This window comes from Rhinoderma darwinii, chromosome 11 (assembly GCF_050947455.1).
Source record: "Rhinoderma darwinii isolate aRhiDar2 chromosome 11, aRhiDar2.hap1, whole genome shotgun sequence".
Classification (NCBI taxonomy): domain Eukaryota; kingdom Metazoa; phylum Chordata; class Amphibia; order Anura; family Rhinodermatidae; genus Rhinoderma; species Rhinoderma darwinii.
The window spans coordinates 83,022,781-83,044,628 of record NC_134697.1 but is presented as its reverse complement, the minus strand read 5'-3'; the positions used below and the strand labels follow the sequence as shown (position 1 = coordinate 83,044,628).

At 43.2% G+C, this 21,848-nt stretch overlaps 1 protein-coding gene across 4 annotated transcripts in view; it reads right to left on the bottom strand.

The window, feature by feature from the left end:
* The window catches only part of ADK (adenosine kinase), a 161,417-nt gene that overhangs the window by 83,931 nt on the left and 55,638 nt on the right, over positions 1–21,848 (bottom strand). For 3 of the 4 annotated variants that reach the window (XM_075841852.1, XM_075841854.1, XM_075841855.1), the window contains exon 4: positions 10,563–10,610. The exons of the other annotated variant lie outside the window; for it this stretch is intronic. In XM_075841852.1, the coding sequence (XP_075697967.1) occupies positions 10,563–10,610 (48 nt within the window). The remainder of the gene's footprint in view (positions 1–10,562; positions 10,611–21,848) is intronic. 4 annotated transcript variants of the gene reach the window in all.

The following is a 21,848-nucleotide window of genomic DNA, read 5'->3' as shown; positions in this document are numbered from 1 at the left end:
TTGCCCTGTTCTGCCCGATAACTGACCCATGTAAAGGTGCCCTCACATTCTATGAACGAGGTGACACTACGGAGATAAAGAATCCTCCAGCTGATAAGGCTGGAGCTAGACGTAGACTTCTGTTTTGTAGCGAGCAATAAATTGATGTCCATAGGAATGCATTAGACTCGGGCCATTTATCTCACTACAAAAAGGGAAAAATTTCCTGTGATAAATCGTTGGAATGCTCGGAGTAGCCTAAAAGTCTTCAAAAACTATCCAGCCAAGTGATTTGCTATTGTTTATTTATTTTTTTAAACCCTACATGCTTGGATTTCACAACTACACACTTATCTGGGGCAATTTTGAAGAGATTTTCAAGCTACTCATTAAATTTCTATGGACATCGATTTATCACCGCGATTTTTTTGTAGTGAAATAAACACCCCTAGTCTAATGCATTTCTTAAGGACAGCGATTTATCACTCGCTAAAGAAAAAAATATTAAAATCTAGGTCTAGCCACAGCCTAAGGGCCCTTTTATACGGGACAATTGGGCAAATGGGTGTACACTTTACACTTGTTCCCAATCATTGCCCTGTGTAAACAGGGTAGCGGTCAGCCGATAAACAAGCAAAGGCTCGTTAATCGGCTGATCGTTACGGCAGCCTAAAATACCGTTGCTGGCAGCACATCTTCCTGTGTAAACAGGGAGACACGCTGCCGACATAATAGAAATGTATGAGGACAAGCGACCGTAGCAATCAGCGCTCGTCCCCATAGATCGCTCCCTGTGAAAGGAGCAAACGAGCGGTCTCGTTGATCGGCGCTTGTGGTTACGGCTAAAATGGGCCAGTGTAAAAAGGACCTTACGGCTCACATGGTGCGTTTTGTTGCATTTTTAGCAGATCAAGTCCAATGTTTCTCCATGGGAGTTCATCAACCAAAAAAAAAAAAAGCACCATGTGAACCCAGACAATAAAAATTATACCACAGAGCATTGTCATCAAAACGCTGCTTTCTAAGCTTATGCACTTCGCACTATGCAATGGTATATATTTTTTTCCCCCATGGGAGCCAGCCATCAATGTGGTCCCTCTAAAACCACTGAGATACGGCAGTCGCTATTGACCACCACATCTGAGGGGTTCAATGAGTGGGATCGATATGGATTTAGATCCCGCCCACTCGAGCAGGTCTGCCGCAAGCTCTCCGCTTCTTCCGGTAGCCCAGAGCAGGGAGCTTTTACTGCTCCCGGCAGAGCAGCTTCATAATGATGCAGCGCCGTAAAAATACCAATGGGGGAGGGGGGGGTCACTAACTGGTTAAGACTCCTAAAAAGGGGCAGCGAAATCTAAAACAATGACTGAATATTCTACATCGTAGGTACTAAAACTTGATTTGTTTTATCTTCGCAGCTTATCTGACTCGGACCGGTCACTAAGAATGACATGTAATTTTATATCCTTGCCTCTGGCTGGTAAAAAAAAATAAAAATAAAAAAAAAAAAAATAGATGGAACGGACGTTCATACACACAGAGGAACCATGGCTTTCAATAGTCGCTGGAAGTCTATATGAAAAAAAATAAATAAATGTAGATCAGGATTCGGAGGGTCTTATTAGCGGAACCATGTGATCTTAGAAAGGGAAAAAAGAAAAAAACTTCACATACGGACAACGAACCAGTAGAACTAAATCTCAGAGGACACCAAAGACCAAGCCTTGTGTGTGATGAACTTAAAAAAATATAAGGGGAAACATGTTATCAGAACTACCCAGACTCCCATATAGGAAAGTAACTACCAACACACGAGGGAATAGATCCTCCTGGCCACGAGGAATGCAGGGATACACCAGCATACTTAAAGGATACGTACGCCGATAATTTTTTTTTACTAAAACGGTGTATTGTGCCACTTGGTAATTTGTTTTGGTTAAAACACTTTTAGAGACTTTGATATAGCTTCTATATATCCTGCGCAGAAACCTAAATCCGTCAGGTCAGCGGAACTGACTGGTTTGGTGACAGAGGGTCCCGCGTGTCTGACACACAAGATCCACCTGTTATCAATCACATCTAAGCTCATCCAGAGCAGCAGCCAAGGGAACACCGCTAGATTCTATTCTTTGCAAAACACTACTGGCGACCCTCCGATTCAGATCCAGTTAGATTTATTAGCGCTACCATCACGTGTCCTAAACTACTCATCAACTGGCGATAGGTGGCTGCCTCCCTCGGAACAGGAATCTATGATCTGCAAACGGCATTCTTTCTAGGCTACCTCTATCCTATCCCAGTGTGTATTTCTTGGTACGTGGTCGAATACTACCTTCCGTTTCAGGGTCTTCCAAAAACCAGATGGCTCATCCAAACACTACTGAAACTAACAAGTGGCGGCTGGAACAGAAGACTGAGGTCTTGTATGAATGCCAAGCTAGAGAGCCTCTCGGAAAAATTCTGAAGCAATAACGCCGTCACTTTACTACATTCCGACGGAACTTGGAAGGCGGCCACTAGCAGCCATCAGCAGTTGCTAGGTGGCTGGCCTATTCCCTAGATTTCCGCAAACTGCTTTTTTTCTGCTAATAAACTGCAACCCTCCGAATCTTGATCTCAATTTTTTATTTTATTTTTAAATGGACTTCCAGCGACTATGCCACAGGGTATGTACTCGTAGTAAAAGCACTTCAGGAATTTTGAGACAGGATTTTGACCTGCCCACGTTTTTCAGCCACGGCCATTGAGCACCGCAAGCAAAAAAGTTGCAAAACCCGCTCTCTTCCTCTCATTGACGTCAATGGGAGGTCAGACACAAACTCCTGAAGAAAGGGAATGATTCTTTTTCCCCGCGAGCGTTTTTATCCGCTCGTGGGAAAAAACACCTCCAGTATCCCATTGAAATCAACGGGATGGAGTATTCTGCGCGGTTTTTGCATCAAAACAGCACCAAAAAAAACTGAACAGGGCCTAATTCTGGAGCAATGGGAACATTTTGGCAGGAGGAGACAATTACCTGCAAGGCAGCTTGTTATTGGATGAAAGTTAGATTTTCTTATTTGGCACGACCTCAAAGAAAATCATGGTGGGTTTGGTTTTCCATAAGGGTCAACTTACCTTGGCTCCACCTCTTACTTAAAAAAAAAAACAGTTGTTTAAAGACTTCAAATCCCACCAAAGATTTTCTATGGGGTTTAAGAAGGCCGTTGCAGCAGGCAAACCTAAAAATATTACAAAACTGGAGACAATTGCCTATGAGAAATGGGCTAAGAACCCTAAGTTATGCCAAAAAGGGCGGGTGGGTCACAACTCCCAGTGACCCATCCATTTCTTTGGCCTAAAACGGAGTAACGGTGGATGTGACCTATGGCGCATCCATCTATAAGTAGTCCTCATTTGTGACTTTTAAAGCTGCAAAAACATTTTTTTACCTGGAAAACCGATTTAGAAATTTATATCTAGCAAAAAAATATAACTTATCCTGCGAGAAAACAAGCCCACATACGACTTCATCGATTGAAAAAAACCAAAAAAAAAAACAAAAAACAAACAGCTAAAAGTTTATTACGTTTGCGGGAAAAAAACTAAATTGCAACTGTATGTGGCAAGTATACGCTGAATGTACAGCTCAAAAACAGTGTGAACAGAGCCTAAATGAGAGGAAAAGTCTGTAAAAATCTAAAATGTTGGTTTGCCTTGGACTATAAAAGTTTGGTTGATTGAGTAAAGCTGCCACACTCCGGCATCTGGGGCTTTTGGTCTGAGCTGCTGTTCTTTATTAGCTTTATTAGTTGCGGATCATCTTGACTTTCAGAGAATATCCCTTTGACGTTCTTTGATCTCCTTGCTTTCCTGCCTAGCATCACGGTTCAGAAGGCCCGCAGGACAGGATGTGGCTTCAGGAGGTCATAAAGGGTGGCCTTCCTCTGGGATAAACTTAATTGGTTGGCTGGTTTTTATGGTCACACATTTATTCATCTTTTAGACCGGTCCAAAAACGTGTGTTCTGATTGTTTTGTGAAATCATGTAAATGTTCAATCTAGTATTTTATCCTAAACCACTTTGTGCATAGTAAGCCTAAGTTCACACTAGCGTTTGTATACTCTTACCCCTGTTCTGTCAGAGGAAGAGCGGATCGAAAAAAATCAAAACGGAAAGCACCCTAAAAAAGAAAAACCGGAAACCTAGCGAACGGAGACAAACCAAAAGCAACGTAAACAAAATTATTACCATTGAAATCAATGATAATTCTAACAAAACTGTTGCTTTCCGTTTAATCGTTCGATCCTCTCTTCCCCTGACGGAACGGAGGTAAACGTATAGGAACGCTAGTGTGAACTTAGGCTTCATTCACATCTGCGTCAGGGCTCAGTCATGGGTTCTGTCTGAGCTTTCAGTCAGGGGTTCATGTGAACGGAATCCAAACGGAAATCATGGGCTTCCATTTGCATTGCCATTTATTTCAATGGTGACGGATCCGGTGAAAATGGTTTCCTTTTGTCACCGTTGTGTAAGGGTTCCGTCGTTTTGACTGAATCCATCCTGTAGTCGGCTGCGCTATTCAGACAAAACGACGGAACCCTTACACAACGGTGACAAAAGGAAACCATTTTCACCGGATCCGTCACCATTGAAATCAATCGTGACACAAACGGAGACTGAATGGAACCCATGAACGGAGTCCCAACGCAGATGTGAACGTAGCCGTAGCCTAAGTACTGAGGTGGCAAAATATTGAGACAAACATGCCATTACTCTGCTAAGGATTGATTTCTATAATAATTTTAAGGGCTTGTCCACACACAACAGAATTGCTGCCGAAAATTTCTGCAGCAAGTCCGTTGAAAGTCAAAGGCTTTCCGCTGCGGTAAAAACGTACCATTTCCAAATTTTTTTTTTGTGGCAGAAAATGGGGCATAAATTGCTGCGTTTTTCTCAATGTTAAGAGATGGAGACGTCTCCTCTGAAAAACGCACACGTTCCGTAGCAGGAATTGAAATTTTACGCAGCATTTGGATGAGATTTGTTAAATCTCATCCACATTGCTACTACTGTATTCTGCAGCGTTTTTTCCAGCCGAAATACCGGCCAGAAAAAAAAGCAGCAATTCCGGAGCGTGTGGACGAGCCCTAAGATTTCCTTGGCATAACGGCTCGTCTACATGCTGCGGAAATGCCGCATTTTTTCCGACCGGAATTTATGTGAAAAAACGCAGCAGAATAGAGTAGTGCAATCTCATCCACATGCTGTGTAAAAATTCTGAGCAGAAATTGACCTGCGGTGCGTATTTTTTAGACCGCATCATGTCAATTCCTGCTGCGGAAAGACGACTGAATTGCTGCGTTTTTTAGGAGACGTCTCAATCTCCTAACATTGTGAACGACCGCAAAATATGCACCATTTTCTGCCATAAAAAACACTTCAAATGGTGCGTTTTTGCCACTGCGGAAATTTTCTGCTGCACTATCGTTGTGTGTGGACAAGCCCTAAGGGTGTAGTTAGAAACTGCATTTAAAAAAAAATAGAAAAAAAAAAGTTAAAAAAGGCATGCGTTTTTACGGAAATTTACTGTGGGTTTATTTTCCCTACAAACGCACTGAAAAACATATAGAATTGAGGTAAAACCGCACCTCAACGTCTAAATACACCCCAATGCCAAAATCACACATTGATTTTCACTCAGTTTTTTTAGTCAAAGCCAGAAGTATAAAGAAAGTAAATGATGCAGAACCTTTTTGTGACCACTCCTGTGATTGGCTAAAACAACCGAACCAAAAACTGCATCAAAACAGTGTGTGATCCTGGCCATGGTGAGTTGTTGTGGTATTTTTGGTTTTAGCAGATAAATGTTAAGGGGGTTAAGACACCTGGGAGTTTCATAACTGTACATCATGAGCGGCGAGGCGTTCCTGGCACAGGTCGTACAGTTATGACAAAAATAATGGCGCGGGATCAGCAGCTGAGCCCACGTCATAACCAGCCGGTGCCAGTTGTATATTAACCAATCCATTGAACCCTTAGATGCTGCAGTCGCTTCTGACTGCGGCATCTAAGTGGTTTGAAGGGGGATCAGCACCCCCGCGACATGATTGTGGGGGTGCCGATGGCTGCTATGGCAACCAGCCTCCTGGTCTGCCACATGAGATATTTCTTAAAACGGCAGAATCTGGCCAATTGATATTCACTTGCTGTGTTACAGGAAAAAAAAAAGTTTAAAATGGAATTTCTGCAAAAAAAAAAAAAAAAAATGGAAACTTCACCTCCACTTTGATTTCATTCCCACGAAACGCCTAAAAGGTTAAGAAACTTTCTAAATGCTATTTTTAATACTTTGAGGGGTGCAGGTTTTAATTTGGGAGGATTTATGGGGGTTTCAAATATAGAAGGCCCTCAAAGCCACTTCAGAACTGAACTGCTAAACGTATAAGCCTTGTAACGTCCCAGAAAAATGAAAGGATGTTCAAAAAACGAAGGTATACCAACGTATATTTGACCAGCACATGCCAAAAGATGACTTTAAAAGGTATGTGCACACGTAGTGTTTTCAGCCGTAAACGACCCGAAAAATCGGAAGTAGAACACCTACAAACATCTGCTTATTGATTTCAATGGGAAATACGGCGTTCTGTTCCGACGGGGCGTTTTTTTACACCTCGTTTTCCAAAAACGGCACGTAAAAAGAAGCCAGCAAAAAAGTGCATGTCACTTCTTGGGAAGTTTTTGGATCCATTTTTCATGGACTATAGAAAAACATTGCTCAAAAAAAGTCTGAAAATCGAGAGCCGTTATCCCTTGAAAACCGCTCCGTATTTTCAGATGTTTTTGAGTTTGTGTGTGAACATACCCTAAGGCTACATGCACAAAAACTCTGCATATTCTAAAATGTGATGTGGAAACAGCTGCGGATTATATGCTGTGGATATTGATGACATTTATTTTTATTTCATTAACCTGTTCGATATAGGAAACGGCAAGTTTGTCCTGCGGCAGATTTTAAAATCCGGGCCACAGGTCAATTTTTGTGCAGAAAAATGTAGACGTACAGGTAGAGGAAAAAACTTGGACTCTCACTTACTTGGTATTGTAAAAACACTGCGGATTCGCCATAGGGAAATCTGCGCTATATACGCATCGTGTGCATGTGGCCTAAATGAAAGGTGCGGTGGATAATCTATTCTTCTAAGGCAACCACTAGCAAGGGACAGGCCAGCTAATATGGGGCACATACCACCTAATGGCCCCCAAAAAACATTCATACATAAAGCTGGCTGATTCCAGCACACACGGCCATGCTCTAAACCGTTCAATTGATCAAAATTACTAACAAATAGTCACTTTTCTGCAATTTTTTTTTTGTTCTTTTATTTTCTAACAGCTAAATATCTGATCACAGCATTTAACGTGTGAGAGGTGAAGTAGCACAATATTACCATTGGCAGTCAGACTTCATGGCTTGAAAAGTATTTCATCTGTTTAACTTTATTTCAAGCTGTTGAGCAGATCAATTCTATAATACAATTATGCCCCCTAGTGGCCAGACCATAACACGCAAGTTTGTGTTTTTGCATTGAATGGGCCCGTTAAAAAAAAAACAAAAAAAAAAAAAAACACCCACACTTCATAAATGGCATCAGAATTTTGTTTTATTTGATTTTTTTCAATCTGTGGTGCCCTTAAGTTTAGGCCTTACACACACACACAAGGTGCGTTCAATTTCTGTCCACGGAAAAAAAAACAAAAAACTTTCATCCATATGTTAGGCTGGGTTCACACAACCTAATTTCAGACGTATTGGAGGAGTTTTACACCTCGAATTACGTCTGAAAAAACGCCTTCAATAAGTCGGCAAACATCTGCTCATTACTTTCAATGGGTTTGCCGACGTACTGTGCCGACGACCTGTCATTTCACGCGTCGCTGTCAAAAGACGGCGCGTAAAATAACAGCCTCGGCAAAGAAGTGCATGTTACTTCTTGGGACATAATTGGAGCAGTTTTTCATTGACTTCAATGAACAGCTCCAAATTACGTCCGTAAAAGAGGCGGCGAAAAACACCACTACATGCAATTACGTCTGAAATTCAGGAGCCGTTTTCTACTGAAAACAGCTCCGTAATTTCAGACGTAAATGCAGTTATCGTGTGCACATACCCTTTATATACGTGTGTTTTCTATGTGTCAACTGTTTTTTTTTTTCACTAGAACTGGGGCCCCTAAACCCAGTTCTACCGCTCTGTGTTGTGGCTGAATCGTGTGATTTCCGTCTATGAATTACGGAAACAGCGCAGCTCGCATGCTACGCTGTTAATTTAATTTGTGGTCGGGAAATCACACGAGTCAGCCAGAGCACAAAGCGGTAGAACTGGGTTTAGGGGCATTATACGGTGTGTGGAGGGCAGCTATAAGGGGCATTACACTGTGCGGAGGGCAGCTACGAGGGGCATTATACTGTGTGCGGAGGGCAGCTATAAGGGGCATTATACGGTGTGCGGAGGGCAGCTATAAGGGGCATTATACAGTGTGCGGAGGGCAGCTATAAGGGGCATTATACAGTGTGCGGAGGGCAGCTACAAGGGGCATTATACAGTGTGCGGAGGGCAGCTACAAGGGGCATTATACAGTGTGCGGAGGGCAGCTACAAGGGGCATTATACTGTGTGCGGAGGGCAGCTATAAGGGGCATTATACGGTGTGCGGAGGGCAGCTATAAGGGGCATTATACGGTGTGCGGAGGGCAGCTACAAGGGGCATTATACAGTGTGCGGAGGGCAGCTACAAGGGGCATTATACAGTGTGCGGAGGGCAGCTACAAGGGGCATTATACTGTGTGCGGAGGGCAGCTACAAGGGGCATTATACGGTGTGCGGAGGGCAGCTATAAGGGGCATTATACAGTGTGCGGAGGGCAGCTACAAGGGGCATTATACAGTGTGCGGAGGGCAGCTACAAGGGGCATTATACTGTGTGTGGAGGGCAGCTACAAGGGGCATTATACTGTGTGCGGAGGGCAGCTATAAGGGGCATTATACGGTGTGTGGAGGGCAGCTACAAGGGGCATTATACAGTGTGTGGAGGGCAGCTACAAGGGGCATTATACTGTGTGTGGAGGGCAGCTACAAGGGGCATTATACAGTGTGTGGAGGGCAGCTATAAGGAGCATTATACTGTGTGGAGGGCAGCTATAAGGGGCATTATACGGTGTGGAGGGCAGTTAAAAGGGGTATTATACGGTGTGGAGGGCAGCTAAAAGGGGCATTATACTGTGCAGATCACTCTGGGGGAAATGTACTGTGTGGGGCAGTGTCAGGGTATATATATATTTATATATATATATATATATATATTATAAATAGTAGTATACAGCAGGCTCAGGGGATAAATATTAATTCAATGGCGTAGCATGCAAATAGGGGTGTACGCTAAACGTAGGCAAAAAAAGATGTGAATAAGGTCATAACCTTCTAGAAAAGGAAAACCGCTGCTTTTACAGTTAATCTGAGCCCATCACTCCACATATACACATACGTAGTAGCAGCCACTGAAGAGAAAGCGGTGACAGGATTTACCTGCTGCTTCTTCTAACCTCTTCCAGAATACCCAGGAATCCATCTGACTTTGCTGCTAATTAATGTACAGTGAAGAGGACACATCTGACACATGTTGTACACAGTCTCTCTCCACACAGGGAGCTCTGCCAGATTAGAAGCAGGAAGTCTCACAGCAGTCTAAACGTTGACTGCCCACCTGAAGTAGTCTCCATTTCTTAAAGGGACAGTTTTAACACAAAATTAGAGGAAATTTACATTTGAAAAAATTTTTGTTTAAGGTTTTATATTTCTGTCTATTACTTCATACATTTTCCAGGTAGAAAGATGTCCTCTTTAAGGCCTTATTCACACATTTGGTCAGTATTCCGCATCAGTTATTTTTTATGACAAAAACGGTAGTTGATGCAGGGGAAAAAAAAAAAAAAAAATTTATATTGCATTTCCCACGTTTAGGATTCAGTCCTGGTTTTGGCTAACAAATACTGAAGCAAAATAATGACCAAATCTGCAATGAGAGAATGAGAGAATGAGGCCAAAAGTAGATCCAAGACATTTTGGCGGCTGTATTCAGACAGTTTACAGAACAAGTAAAAATATGTTCACACCAAGCATACAGTATATAACGGAAGCCATGACTGGGTGAAGGATCTAGTCAGTCACTGGTGAGCCGCTATTGACTAATGCGGTGATATTCTTACAAAACAAAAAAAAATTACAGAAACCCGGAACCCACGGATACAAGTGTGACCAGAGCCTTGGTTACCACGAAACAAATACAGCAAAAACATTTACATAGTTACATATTTGAGAAGGTTGAAAAAAGAAACAGGTGCAGCAAGCCCAACCTAAAACCCAAAAGAGATAGAGAGTAAAACTCAACGGGCCAAAATACTGTACAAAAGGAACAAAGTCTGGAAATGTTACTGCCATACCACATGTCCTCTCACTAGAGGGTAAACTACGTTCACCACTGAACGGCGGCAGGGCAGAGGACCTCGTGGTTGTACCCGTAAACCCAACATGAGGAGGTTACTCACATTTCCGTAGGAGACCGTGATCTATGAGGCATCTCCAAGTTGTCTGAACTACATCTAAAAAGAACAAAGATGGCAGTGAGCGGAGGCCGTCATGAGACGCGCTGCCGACATGATAGAACCGTATGGGGAAGAGCGATCCTCGTGAAAGGAGCACCGATCAGCGAGCTGTCTCGTTGATCAGCAATCGATGTACCAGCCAAAATAGGCCGGTGTAAAAGGACCTTTAAACCAAACAATCAGCCGATCAACGAGCATTTGCTTGTTCACCGGCTGATCGCTGCCTTGTTTACACAGGGCAATTATCAGGAACGAGCGGACTGTGACCGCTCGTCTGCCCGATAATTGCCCAGTGTAAATACTGACAGATCTGAAGACTACAACAAACCCATGATCACGAGGGGGGTAAATGCTGGATTATACACTATATGTCTGCCATTATAAATGTTCATTATTTACATAATGAAATGCAATTAGTAATGAACATGCCTTTATTTACCGGTTATCACAGGACAATAGGTGGTCAGTAAAGTTGCAATCTTTTAAGAAGGATAAAAAAAGAAAAAATCAAGAGAGTTTTTCATATTTGTGAATAAAAAAAAAAAGTCAGTAACCGAGGTATAATTTGCCGACACAACTATCAAGTATATTACACAGTGCTGCTTTTTCTAGATCGCAGACCAATTTCCTACGATGGAGAAAGATCTAGCCTCCCGGAGCAAGAGCGCCACCTGGTGGATGATATCCAAACACTGTATACTTTAGGTACTCTGTTTAGCCTGTACGCCAGGAAAGCTCCAGATGTACACGCTGAACATATCCATAGGTACGGTGCTAGGACTGAGGGTTAAACTGTGTTTTATTGGCTTCTGTCTGGCCGAAATACAGGGAAAAAAATTATATGCAATAGCGTGGACTGGTTTCAAACAAAATTGGGGTCCCATTGCACGGCCCAACATACCGTGTAAACGATCGCCGATCAAGGAGACCGCTCGATCGTTTGCTCCTATCACAAGGAACAATGCAGGAGAATGAGCGAACGTTACTCCGATCACTCGTCCTCATACATTTCTATCATGCCGGCAGCGCATCGCCCCGTTTACACAGCAAGATGTGCTACCGACAATGACCGTATTTCTGGAAGCCTACACTATACAATCAGCCGATGATCATCGGATGATCGTTGCCCAGTTTACACAGGGCAATGATCGTGAACGAGCAGTTGTGGACGTTCGCTTCCCTGCGAAAAAAAAGTTATGGCGCTCTTACACGGCCCGATACGGACTGGAAAAACCAGCGTTGATCGATGATACAGAACGTCGATCAGCGCTCATAAGCTCTACTCGCAAAGAGCAACGATAGTTATTGCAATCATTTGTCCTCATGCATTTGCAATCATGTCGGCAGGTAGACAGTTTACACAGGTAGATGTGCTGCCATCTAGCGACCAATTTGTGGGCTGCATAAAAAAGGTCCAATTAGGAACAAGAGTTTGCGTGAACGCTTATTTGCCCGATCAATGGTCCGTGTAAAAGGGCATTTAGACACGAACGATTAAAGCAAACGAATAAAACCAAGTATTTGTTTCAGGAGCCTGCAGAAATCTGGGCGAGAACCAAGATGTTGATTTGCTTTTCTGGGAGACATTGAACGGCCAGGCCCTCTGCCAACTAGACTGGTCCCCTGCTGCAGGTATTTGCCGAACCTTTAAAGGACAGGTCTGAGAGGGGGGTTTGGAAGAAGAGGTGGGAAAAAAAAAAAAGAAGAAATCTTAAAATATTTCTCAGCTTTTATAACAGTAGGAGACCAGACAGAATGAAAGCAGAGGAGAAATATATCGGGGAAAAAAAAATAAAAAAAATTTGGGTTTGCGTTCTATTAACCCCTTCGCGCTGCAGCCAGTTTTCACCTTCCTGACGCCTCATTTTCAAATCTGATGTCACTTTATGTGGGAATAACTTAGAAATAATTTTATTTATCCAAGCGATTCGGAGATGGTTATCTCGTGCCACATTGCACTTTATGGTTAGTGGTAAAATTTGGTTGATAGTCCGTGCGACACAAAAATTTAGTATTTCGAGAAAAAAAATAAAAAAAAATTAATTCTATATATATATATTTTTTTTTATTTTATTTTTTAATTTATCGGTTTGTAAGGCTGCATTATACCACACAAAATAGTTACAAACATTTACCATATCATTTTTAACCCCTTAATACCGAAGGTATTTTAAACCTTAATGACCAAGCAACGTGTTATATTTTCACATCGTCGCATTCAAAACAGCTATAACTTATTTTCCTGTCGACATTGCAAGGACTTGATTTTTGCGGGACAAGTTGTTTTACTAGCACCATTTTAGGGTACTTTAAATTATGGATTAACTTATTAACTTTTGGTGGGGTAATAGGAAAAGAAACCTGAATGGTCACCAATCTTTGTATGTTAAATTGACACCGTTTACCGTGTGGTATAAACGACTTTATTCAGTGGGTCGTTACGATTGCGGCGATACCAAATTTATATCGTCTATTTTTAAGTTTTACTACTTTTACATAGTAAAAACATCTTTTTTCTGCCGACATGGCTGTATGAGGGCTTTTTCTCGCAGTTTTTTTACGGCGTTCACCATGCGGGTTAAATAGTATAATCGCTTTATAGTTGGGGTTATGGACACGGCGATCTGAAATGTGTAACTTTTTACTTTTTTTCATAATAAAGTATTTTGTAAGGGGAAAAGGGGGTTTTTCATTTTTTTTACTTGGGACTTCATTACAAACTTTTTTTTTTTTTCGTCTCACTAGGGGACTATACTGTGCGATCTATTGATCGCTTTTATAATACACTGCAATACTTCTACGTTTGCAGTGTATTATAGGCCTGGGGGCCTATACGTCTTTGTTAGGCCCCCAGGCTGCCAAAGATTGCATAGCAGGGGGGCTGGTGGGGTGAGAGACCCTCCCACTAAAGCCACTCCGATGTGGTGGTCGCTATTGACAGCCGCATCGGAGGGCTTAAACATGATCGGAGACCACGTTTATGTGGAATAACATTGGTTTAATACTAGGGATTGAGTCTAAGGGTATATTTACACAAGTCGTTTTTATTGTTGTGGTCTTGGCAAAATCGTGACTTTGGAAAAACCCAGTAGTTTGACAAAAAAGAAAAATACCCATGAAAATACACCCCACAGGGTTTGCCTTTCCCTGAATCAATCTGAAAACTGGAGCTTTAACTTCTCCGTTACGCGAGGTGACTGGACGGGTGGTTACGGCACTCCGCATGCGCTTCCCAACAGATTTCCTTTACTGGCCTTCCAAACTCCATACCGTCAACAATACAGAGCAACGGTAAGGCCCCACGGAGCGACACGGACAAGGCCGCAACGTGGTATTGCTGGTAAAACGGTAGTTTACCTGCAAAATCGTGCAGCCATAAAGGATGTATTCATTAATGGCTGCACAATTTTGCAGGTAAACAGCCATTCTACCCGAAATAGCGAGTGGCTATTTGACAACCGCGTCAAACAATTTTTAGGCCATCATAACAGATTTGATCAACGACAAGCGAGCAATTTCTCGCTGATCCTGCAAAATCGCTAAGAAAATTTACAATTGTAAACTTTTGCACGATTTGACACTATTTTACACCATAGTAGTTCCATTTAAAAGGGCCTTGAAGGAGCACTCTGGGGTTTCGCCCCTCTTCCTTGTCAAGTATAACGTAGTGTAATGTGGACATGTGTTGTGATTTACCTGGTGCTTTATTTTACGGGCCGCCACGAGGTCACGTGATCTTTATGGCGACTCCCTGTATCCCATAGCGTCTGCTGTAGGGACCGGAGCTTGGGCTCTCCATGCAAGTCTATGAGAGCCTCTCAATGTAAGGAAGTCTCGGATGTCCGGTTTTCTACAGTAGACGCTGTACGACTTGGATTGTCAGAGTACAGGTCACAGGGCCCTGCAATGGCCTAGAGCAGAGAGGCAGCCCGTGAAACACAGCACCAGGTAAGTTACTACACATGTTCACATTACATTTGACAACGGGGGAGGAGGGCAATCTTTAAAGGGGTTTTCCAGGCCCTAAAAATGAATGGCCTATCTTCAGAATAGGCCATCAATACCTGATGGGTTGGGGTTCCATCAGCTGTTTTGAAGGGGGTGCAGTGCTCGTATGAGCGCCGCTTCCCCTTATTTTCTACTTGCTCACTGTGAATCGTCAACACACGCTATGTAGCGACAACTCACAGATATTGCAGCTTTCTTCTCCAATTTAAGTGAATCACTGCAACATCCGTGTCGATGATTCACAGTGAGCAATTAGAAAACAAGCTCGAAACAGCTGATCGGCAGGGGTCCCGGGAGACTGACCTTGACCGATCAGCTACTGATGACCTATCCTGAGGTTAGGCCATTCATTTCTACCGACTGGACAACCCCTTTAAGAAAAGGTAGTGAAAAAAAAAAACTTTGAAACAATGCATTCAAACCATATTGCAAGTTAATGTTTACTACTTGTCTCCTTCAGTTCTCAAAAGCGGTTAGTAATCTTATTAAAAAAAAAACAAAAAACAGTATATGGCAACTGAACAAAAACAGAAATTGGTCAACGCCTGTCTGAGCAAATGTAATAAAAAAAACACAACCCACCATAAACACTGGCACATAGCAACCCTGGTATTATATCCCCCCACATGATCCAGATTTGGATGCCAAAACCACAAAATGTTTCAGAATTTCCTCTGCTAAGGCATCCTGAACAGTGTTTTTCCTTCCACTTTGTTTGTCTCACTATGAGCAATTCCATTTACCGAGTCAATATTGAAGTCATCCTTCACCTTGGAAAGTGTTACAGACCCTCCAGAAAACGTAAACGGTTCTAACTTCTATTGCACCAAGGTCTCAAGGGCAATAAAGATAATGTGAACTGAAGAAACATTTGCCACAACATATGAAGTGAACAGCAATGTCGAACTGTTAAAGAGCGGCTGGCTATTTTAATTCCAGTCACAAAACAATAAAATTTTAGAACTTTATGACTTGCATCGAGTCTGTTCCGCAATGATCGAGTGGATTGTTCCATTGGTAGGGTTGCCACCCATCAAACACAGTTTGTATCAGCAGTTCTCACTATTTACACAGGTCCAAAATTACGTATAGATATTACTCTTTAGAGGGGTCAGAGCTCTGTTTTTCTGCTAAGAACTGCTAAAAGAGGCTGTTACCAGATTATAAGTGGCCTATCTCCTACATAATGTGATCGGCGCTGTAATGTAGATAAGTGGTTTTTATTCAGAAAAACGATCATTTTTGACGGCGTTATGACCTATTTTACCTTTATGCTAATGGATTTCTTAATGCCCAACTGGGCGTGTTTTATTTTTTGACCAAGTGGGCATGGTGAAGACAAATGTAGGACGCTGACCAATCAGTGACTAATCAGCGTCATACACTTCTCCCCATTAATTTACACAGCACATAGTGATCTTACTAGATCACTATGTGCAGCCACATATACACATATTAACGTTACTCAAGTGTCCTGACAGAGAATAGACAGCAATACCAGCCAGGACGTGATGTCTATTCAGATTCCTGACACTTCGTTAACATTTGTGTGTGATTTACAGTACGTTTACGCTTTGATTTCAACTTCTAACACCTGATCCCAGCGCTGGTCACGTGATGCATCTCCAGTAGCAAAATCCTTACTTCTGGCGCTGGCCCGTCCATGATCTGAGTTCCGTTGACCGGCTGGTTCAATGTACGGGCACGTTTCTTCTGATAGTTTCCAGTCTGCTGCTAGGGGGGGGGGGGGGGGGGGGAAACCCCGGTAGTTTCCGGTCTGCTGCTAGGGGAAACCCCGATAGTCTCCGAGCGCGCGCGGGGAAATCCCAGATAGTCTCCGGTCTGCTGCTAGGGGGGGGGAAACCCCGACAGTCTCCGGTCTGCTGCTAGGGGGGGGGGAAACCCCGACAGTCTCCGGTCTGCTGCTAGGGGGGGGGGAAACCCCGACAGTCTCCGGTCTGCTGCTAGGGGGGGGGGAAACCCCGACAGTCTCCGGTCTGCTGCTAGGGGGGGGGGAAACCCCGACAGTCTCCGAGCGCGCGCGGGGAAACCCCGACAGTCTCCGAGCGCGCGCGGGGAAACCCCGACAGTCTCCGAGCGCGCGCGGGGAAACCCCGACAGTCTCCGAGCGCGCGCGGGGAAACCCCGACAGTCTCCGAGCGCGCGCGGGGAAACCCCGACAGTCTCCGAGCGCGCGCGGGGAAACCCCGACAGTCTCCGAGCGCGCGCGGGGAAACCCCGACAGTCTCCGAGCGCGCGCGGGGAAACCCCGACAGTCTCCGAGCGCGCGCGGGGAAACCCCGACAGTCTCCGAGCGCGCGCGGGGAAACCCCGACAGTCTCCGAGCGCGCGCGGGGAAACCCCGACAGTCTCCGAGCGCGCGCGGGGAAACCCCGACAGTCTCCGAGCGCGCGCGGGGAAACCCCGACAGTCTCCGAGCGCGCGCGGGGAAACCCCGATAGTCTCCGAGCGCGCGCGGGGAAATCCTGATAGTTACAAGAACAATAAGCTCTTTTTGAGAGAACATATTGCGGTGACCATTACTTCCAGCGACGTTTAGCCCCTGAGCTATCAACTAGTATAGAGTTACTGGACAGGTAAAGAAAGTCATAGGTGTCCATAATCAACCAATTGGATCGTGACTTCAGTTGCGGATAACGCTAATTTCGAGCCTTGTGGAAGGCAGAAACGAACATTCCTTCTAGACGGGTAATGGGAAGGTGGCACTCCACTGGAATTACTGCTCCACAGACACCAGCGAAATATTTAATCTTAACACTCCGCTTAATCATCTACCTCACGTTTACTGCCTTTATCTTCCTGATGAATACTGGGAGGAAACACGTTGGGAGGGCAGGTTACTTATTGACACGGATGTGATCCTGTGTTATAACCTCAAGCTTTATAAAAGAAGTGATTATGAGATAACCACTAACCATGTCTCCTAGTGTACACAGCACAAGCCGAAAAATAATGTCTACATACGTAGTGCCAGCCTTTAAGTGCTCCGTGGCCAGTGTAAAAACGGCAATATTTCAGGCTCCTTTGTTTTGCTATACACAGTTCTGGTACTGCATTGCTGCTGCTGTTGTGTCTTCAATATACACCTATGGTTAACTCCTTAATGACCAAGCTATTTAATCCATAGTCTCATTCAAGGAGCTATAACTTTTTTTTATTTTTGCGTCGACAGAACTGTAAAGGTCTTTTATGCGTCCTAAATTTACGCCATTTACTGTGAGGTATAAATAACACAATAACTTTATTCAGCGGGTTGTTGCGATTGCAACGATACAAAATGGATATCGATTTTGTATGTTTTACTACTTTTACATGGTAAAAACACTTTCCAAAATTATTTGTGTCTCCATATTTCAAGAGCCATAACTTTTTTTATTTTTCCGCCGATGCAGTTGTATGAGGGTTTGTTTTTTTACGACTTGTTATATTGGTACCATTTTGGAGTAGCTGCGACTTTTTGATCAGTGTCTTTAAGGAATGGTTTATTTAATTTTTTTTACGGCTTTGACCGTGCAGGTTAAACAATGTTATAGCTTTACCGTAGGAGGAAAAAAAACTTGTCCCACTAGGGGACTTCACAATGTGATCCGCCGCTCACATTTATAATGCACTACAATACTTTTGTATTGCAGTGTATTAGTGCCTGTCCGTGTAACTAGCATGGCCTAGCAGGCATAACTAGCGGCAGACCTGTGGGCCTTTATCCGGCCCCCAGCTGCCATAGAAACCACCGACATCATGCAATCTTACCGCAGGATGCTGGTGGGGTGAGAGAAGGAGCTCCCTCCCTCTTTCCAAAACCACCCAGATGCGGCTCTCGCTATTGAGCACCGCATCTGAGGGTTTAAACTGGCATGATTGATACAGATATCAATCTCGCCCGTTCGAGCTGGGCTGCTCCCAGCCCTCAGCTAACGCAGGTAGCTGAAAGCAGGGAGATTTAATGTCTCCCTGCTCTATTTATTTTTTCCGATGCAGTGCAGCTAAAAGGCGTATGCATCGTATTAAAGCCCATTAGTGGCCACCGTGAAAAGGCGTATTGGAGATCACCAACGGGTTATAGGCCTTGTACAGCTTAAAAAAATATGTTTAATAAAAATGTGTATCAGTGTGTTTGGTGCAACTTTGCAATTACATTTTATGAAATTTTTTTACTTTTTGAGATACAGCTGCTTTGTATCCTGTATACAGAGCACCTGTATCTAGCGCTGAAACCTGTATCCGTCAGGTCAGCGGGACTGACTGGTTCAGTGTCAGCGGGGACCGAGCGGTTACTGATCACATTGAAGTTCATAACTTAGGTGGATCCTGCTGGTCACAGTCAGTGCCGCTGACCTGAGGGATACAGCTGCTTTGTATTCTGTATAAATAGTAAAAATATTTAATAAAAATTAGAAATTTGCACCAATCCCAGTGATACACATTTTTATAGAAAAAAAAATCAAAAAGGTTTTCAAAAAGGTGTACATAGACTTTAAGTCTTAATTTTATTTCAAAACCAAAGTTCAATATAAAGATCCAAACGTCATTTTAGAAGTGCCACGGATTCAATTAGAAGGAAACCAGAGTTTTTATTGGGTCATTGTGGGACATTGACCTTGTTGTTCTTTGGCCGCTCCAATGTTAATTTAGCCTTGTGCTCGGGATCATTGTCCTGGCTGACCGGTAAACCTTTGCTCGAGCTTCACTTTTGCAGCAGATTAAATACGCATTATTTTGAACCATTCATTTTATATTTTTTCAAGCTACCCAGACAAATTACATACTGCTACCACAAAATATATGGACTTATACCAGGAGTTTGACCAAACATCTCAACTTTCTAAAGTAGTCATCTGCAAGTGAGAAGAACGTAATCGAAATCATAAGAATTATCAAAGAGTGTAAAGCCATTTCTGGTGCCAATGGTTTCCATTAGTCTCCGTTGAGCAAGGGTTCCGTCGTTGTGACAGAATCAATACCGTAGTCGACTGCACTATTCATTCCGTCAAAACGACAGAATCTTTGCACAACGGAGGCAAACGGAAACCATTGGCACCGGATCAGTCATCGTTGAAATCAATGGTGAAGGAAACCTATGGTTTTTGTTTGTGCCTGTCAGGGCTCCGCTCCAGCGGAAAGCTCAGACGGAACTGCGGAACGGAGTCCTAGCGCAGATGTGAACGAAGCCTTACTGACTTGAGATGGGCTGGAATCAATTACGGAGGTTAGAGAATTGACGACAACTCTGAAACAAAAACTAAATGCAGTTGTTACTCGATGTATAGCAGAGACAAAAAAGGTACATACTCAGAGTGTGTCGCAGTTACCAGTGGGGTTCCACAGGGGTCAGTATTGGGGCCTCTTTTTAATATGTTTATAAATGACCTTGTAGAGGGTTTACAGGGTATCATTTCAGGATTTGCCGATGATATTAAGCTCTAAAGTAATCAACACAGAGGAGGGTAATGTAATAATACCAGAGGGATTTGGGGAAGCTGGGGGTTTGGGCAGAGAAACGGCAAATTAAGTTTAATGTTGATACTTCAGGTTATACACTTGGGCTGAGGAAACAAATTTTACAATTCTGCATTAAATGGTAAAACACTGGGTAAAACTGCTACTGAAACAATAGATTTACCATTAGCAACCAGTGCCAGGCAGCTGCTGCCAAGGCAAATACAATCATGTGAACATAGTTTTGCCTTTATACAAATCACTGGTCAGACCACACATGGAATATTACGTACAACTTTGGACACCTGTGTATAAGGAGGACATGGCTGAACTAGAACGGGTGCAAAGAAGGGTGACCAAAGTAATTAAAGGAATGGGTGGATTGCAGTACCAAGAAACGTTATCACACTTGGGGCTATTCAGTTTAGAAATGATGACGGCTTAGGGGCGATCTAATTACAATGTACAAATCTATAACTGGACAGAGATCTTTCGAATGATCTTTTCACACCTAGGCCTGTAACAACAACAAGGGGGCGTCCTCTACGTCTACAGGAAAAAAAGGTTTCACCACCATCACAGATAGGGATTCTTTACTGTGAGAGCAGTGAGATTATGGAACTCTCTGCCACAGGATGTTGTGATGGTTAATTCATTGCACAAGTTCAAGAATGGCCTTGATGCCTTTCTTGAAAAATATAGTATTACAGGTTATGAGTACTAGATTCTGGAGATGGGACGTGGATCCAGGGATTTATTTTGATTGCCACATTTGAAGTCGGAGGAATTTTTCCCCACGATGAGGCAATTGCCATCAACCTCATGGGGGTTTTTGCCTTCCTCTAGATCAACACAGTAGGATTATAGGTTGGACTTGGACCGGTCTTTTTTCAACCTAATCAACAATGTAACTTTGTAAAAAAAAGAACCTGAGGCTGAAACACGGCTCAGTGTGGTGTCCCAGTTCAAAGTATTATAAACAAGTCTTGAAATTAAGGTGTACAGGGACAATATTTTAGGGGTAAATCTGATTAACAGCACTGTACTTATACATTGCTTTGCGAAAGTATTCAGACCCTTGTCATTTTTTCCATTAATACTGGGAATTAAAATAGATTTTACATTTAATTTTATTTAATGGACCTCACCAAATAGGCCAAAATGTTACAATGGAATGAAAATAACTAAAAATATAACTAAGAACTGAAAAAGTTGTGAATGCATATGTATTCACCTTCAACTTATGCAACCGCTAAATAAGGTCTGGTCAACCTCAGAGATCATAGTTTTTATTTTTTTTTAAGGACGATGAAAGCACGTCATCCACAGAAGTGTAGCTTGGGGAGCGAGGGCATGATGGAGTGGACGTAATTCAGATGGGGGGGGGGGTCGTCGTCGACAGCAGAATTAGGAATTCGACTGAATTCCCCCTGCACTCAATAGGATCCACGTCCTTGGATAGAGTTGAACAGCAGAAAAAAAATTGAACAGTCCCACTTAGCCCTGTACTTTTCTTGTGATAAAGGCAGAGCAAAGAGATCACACATCCAGAGTCATTCCAATGGAGGAGGCCTGATCACACAGCGTGGCAACGGGGGCAGGCGAGTAGGTTTGTTGCTGTTGGCCCAGTATGTGGCACTCTTCGTCAACACACTGCTTGCTACTTTTTATTTAATGGCGCACAACCTATTGCAATATTTACAGGGGGCACAGTGAGTAGCAATATTTTATGGGGCAATTTGGTTGTGGCACTTAATTTTCAGG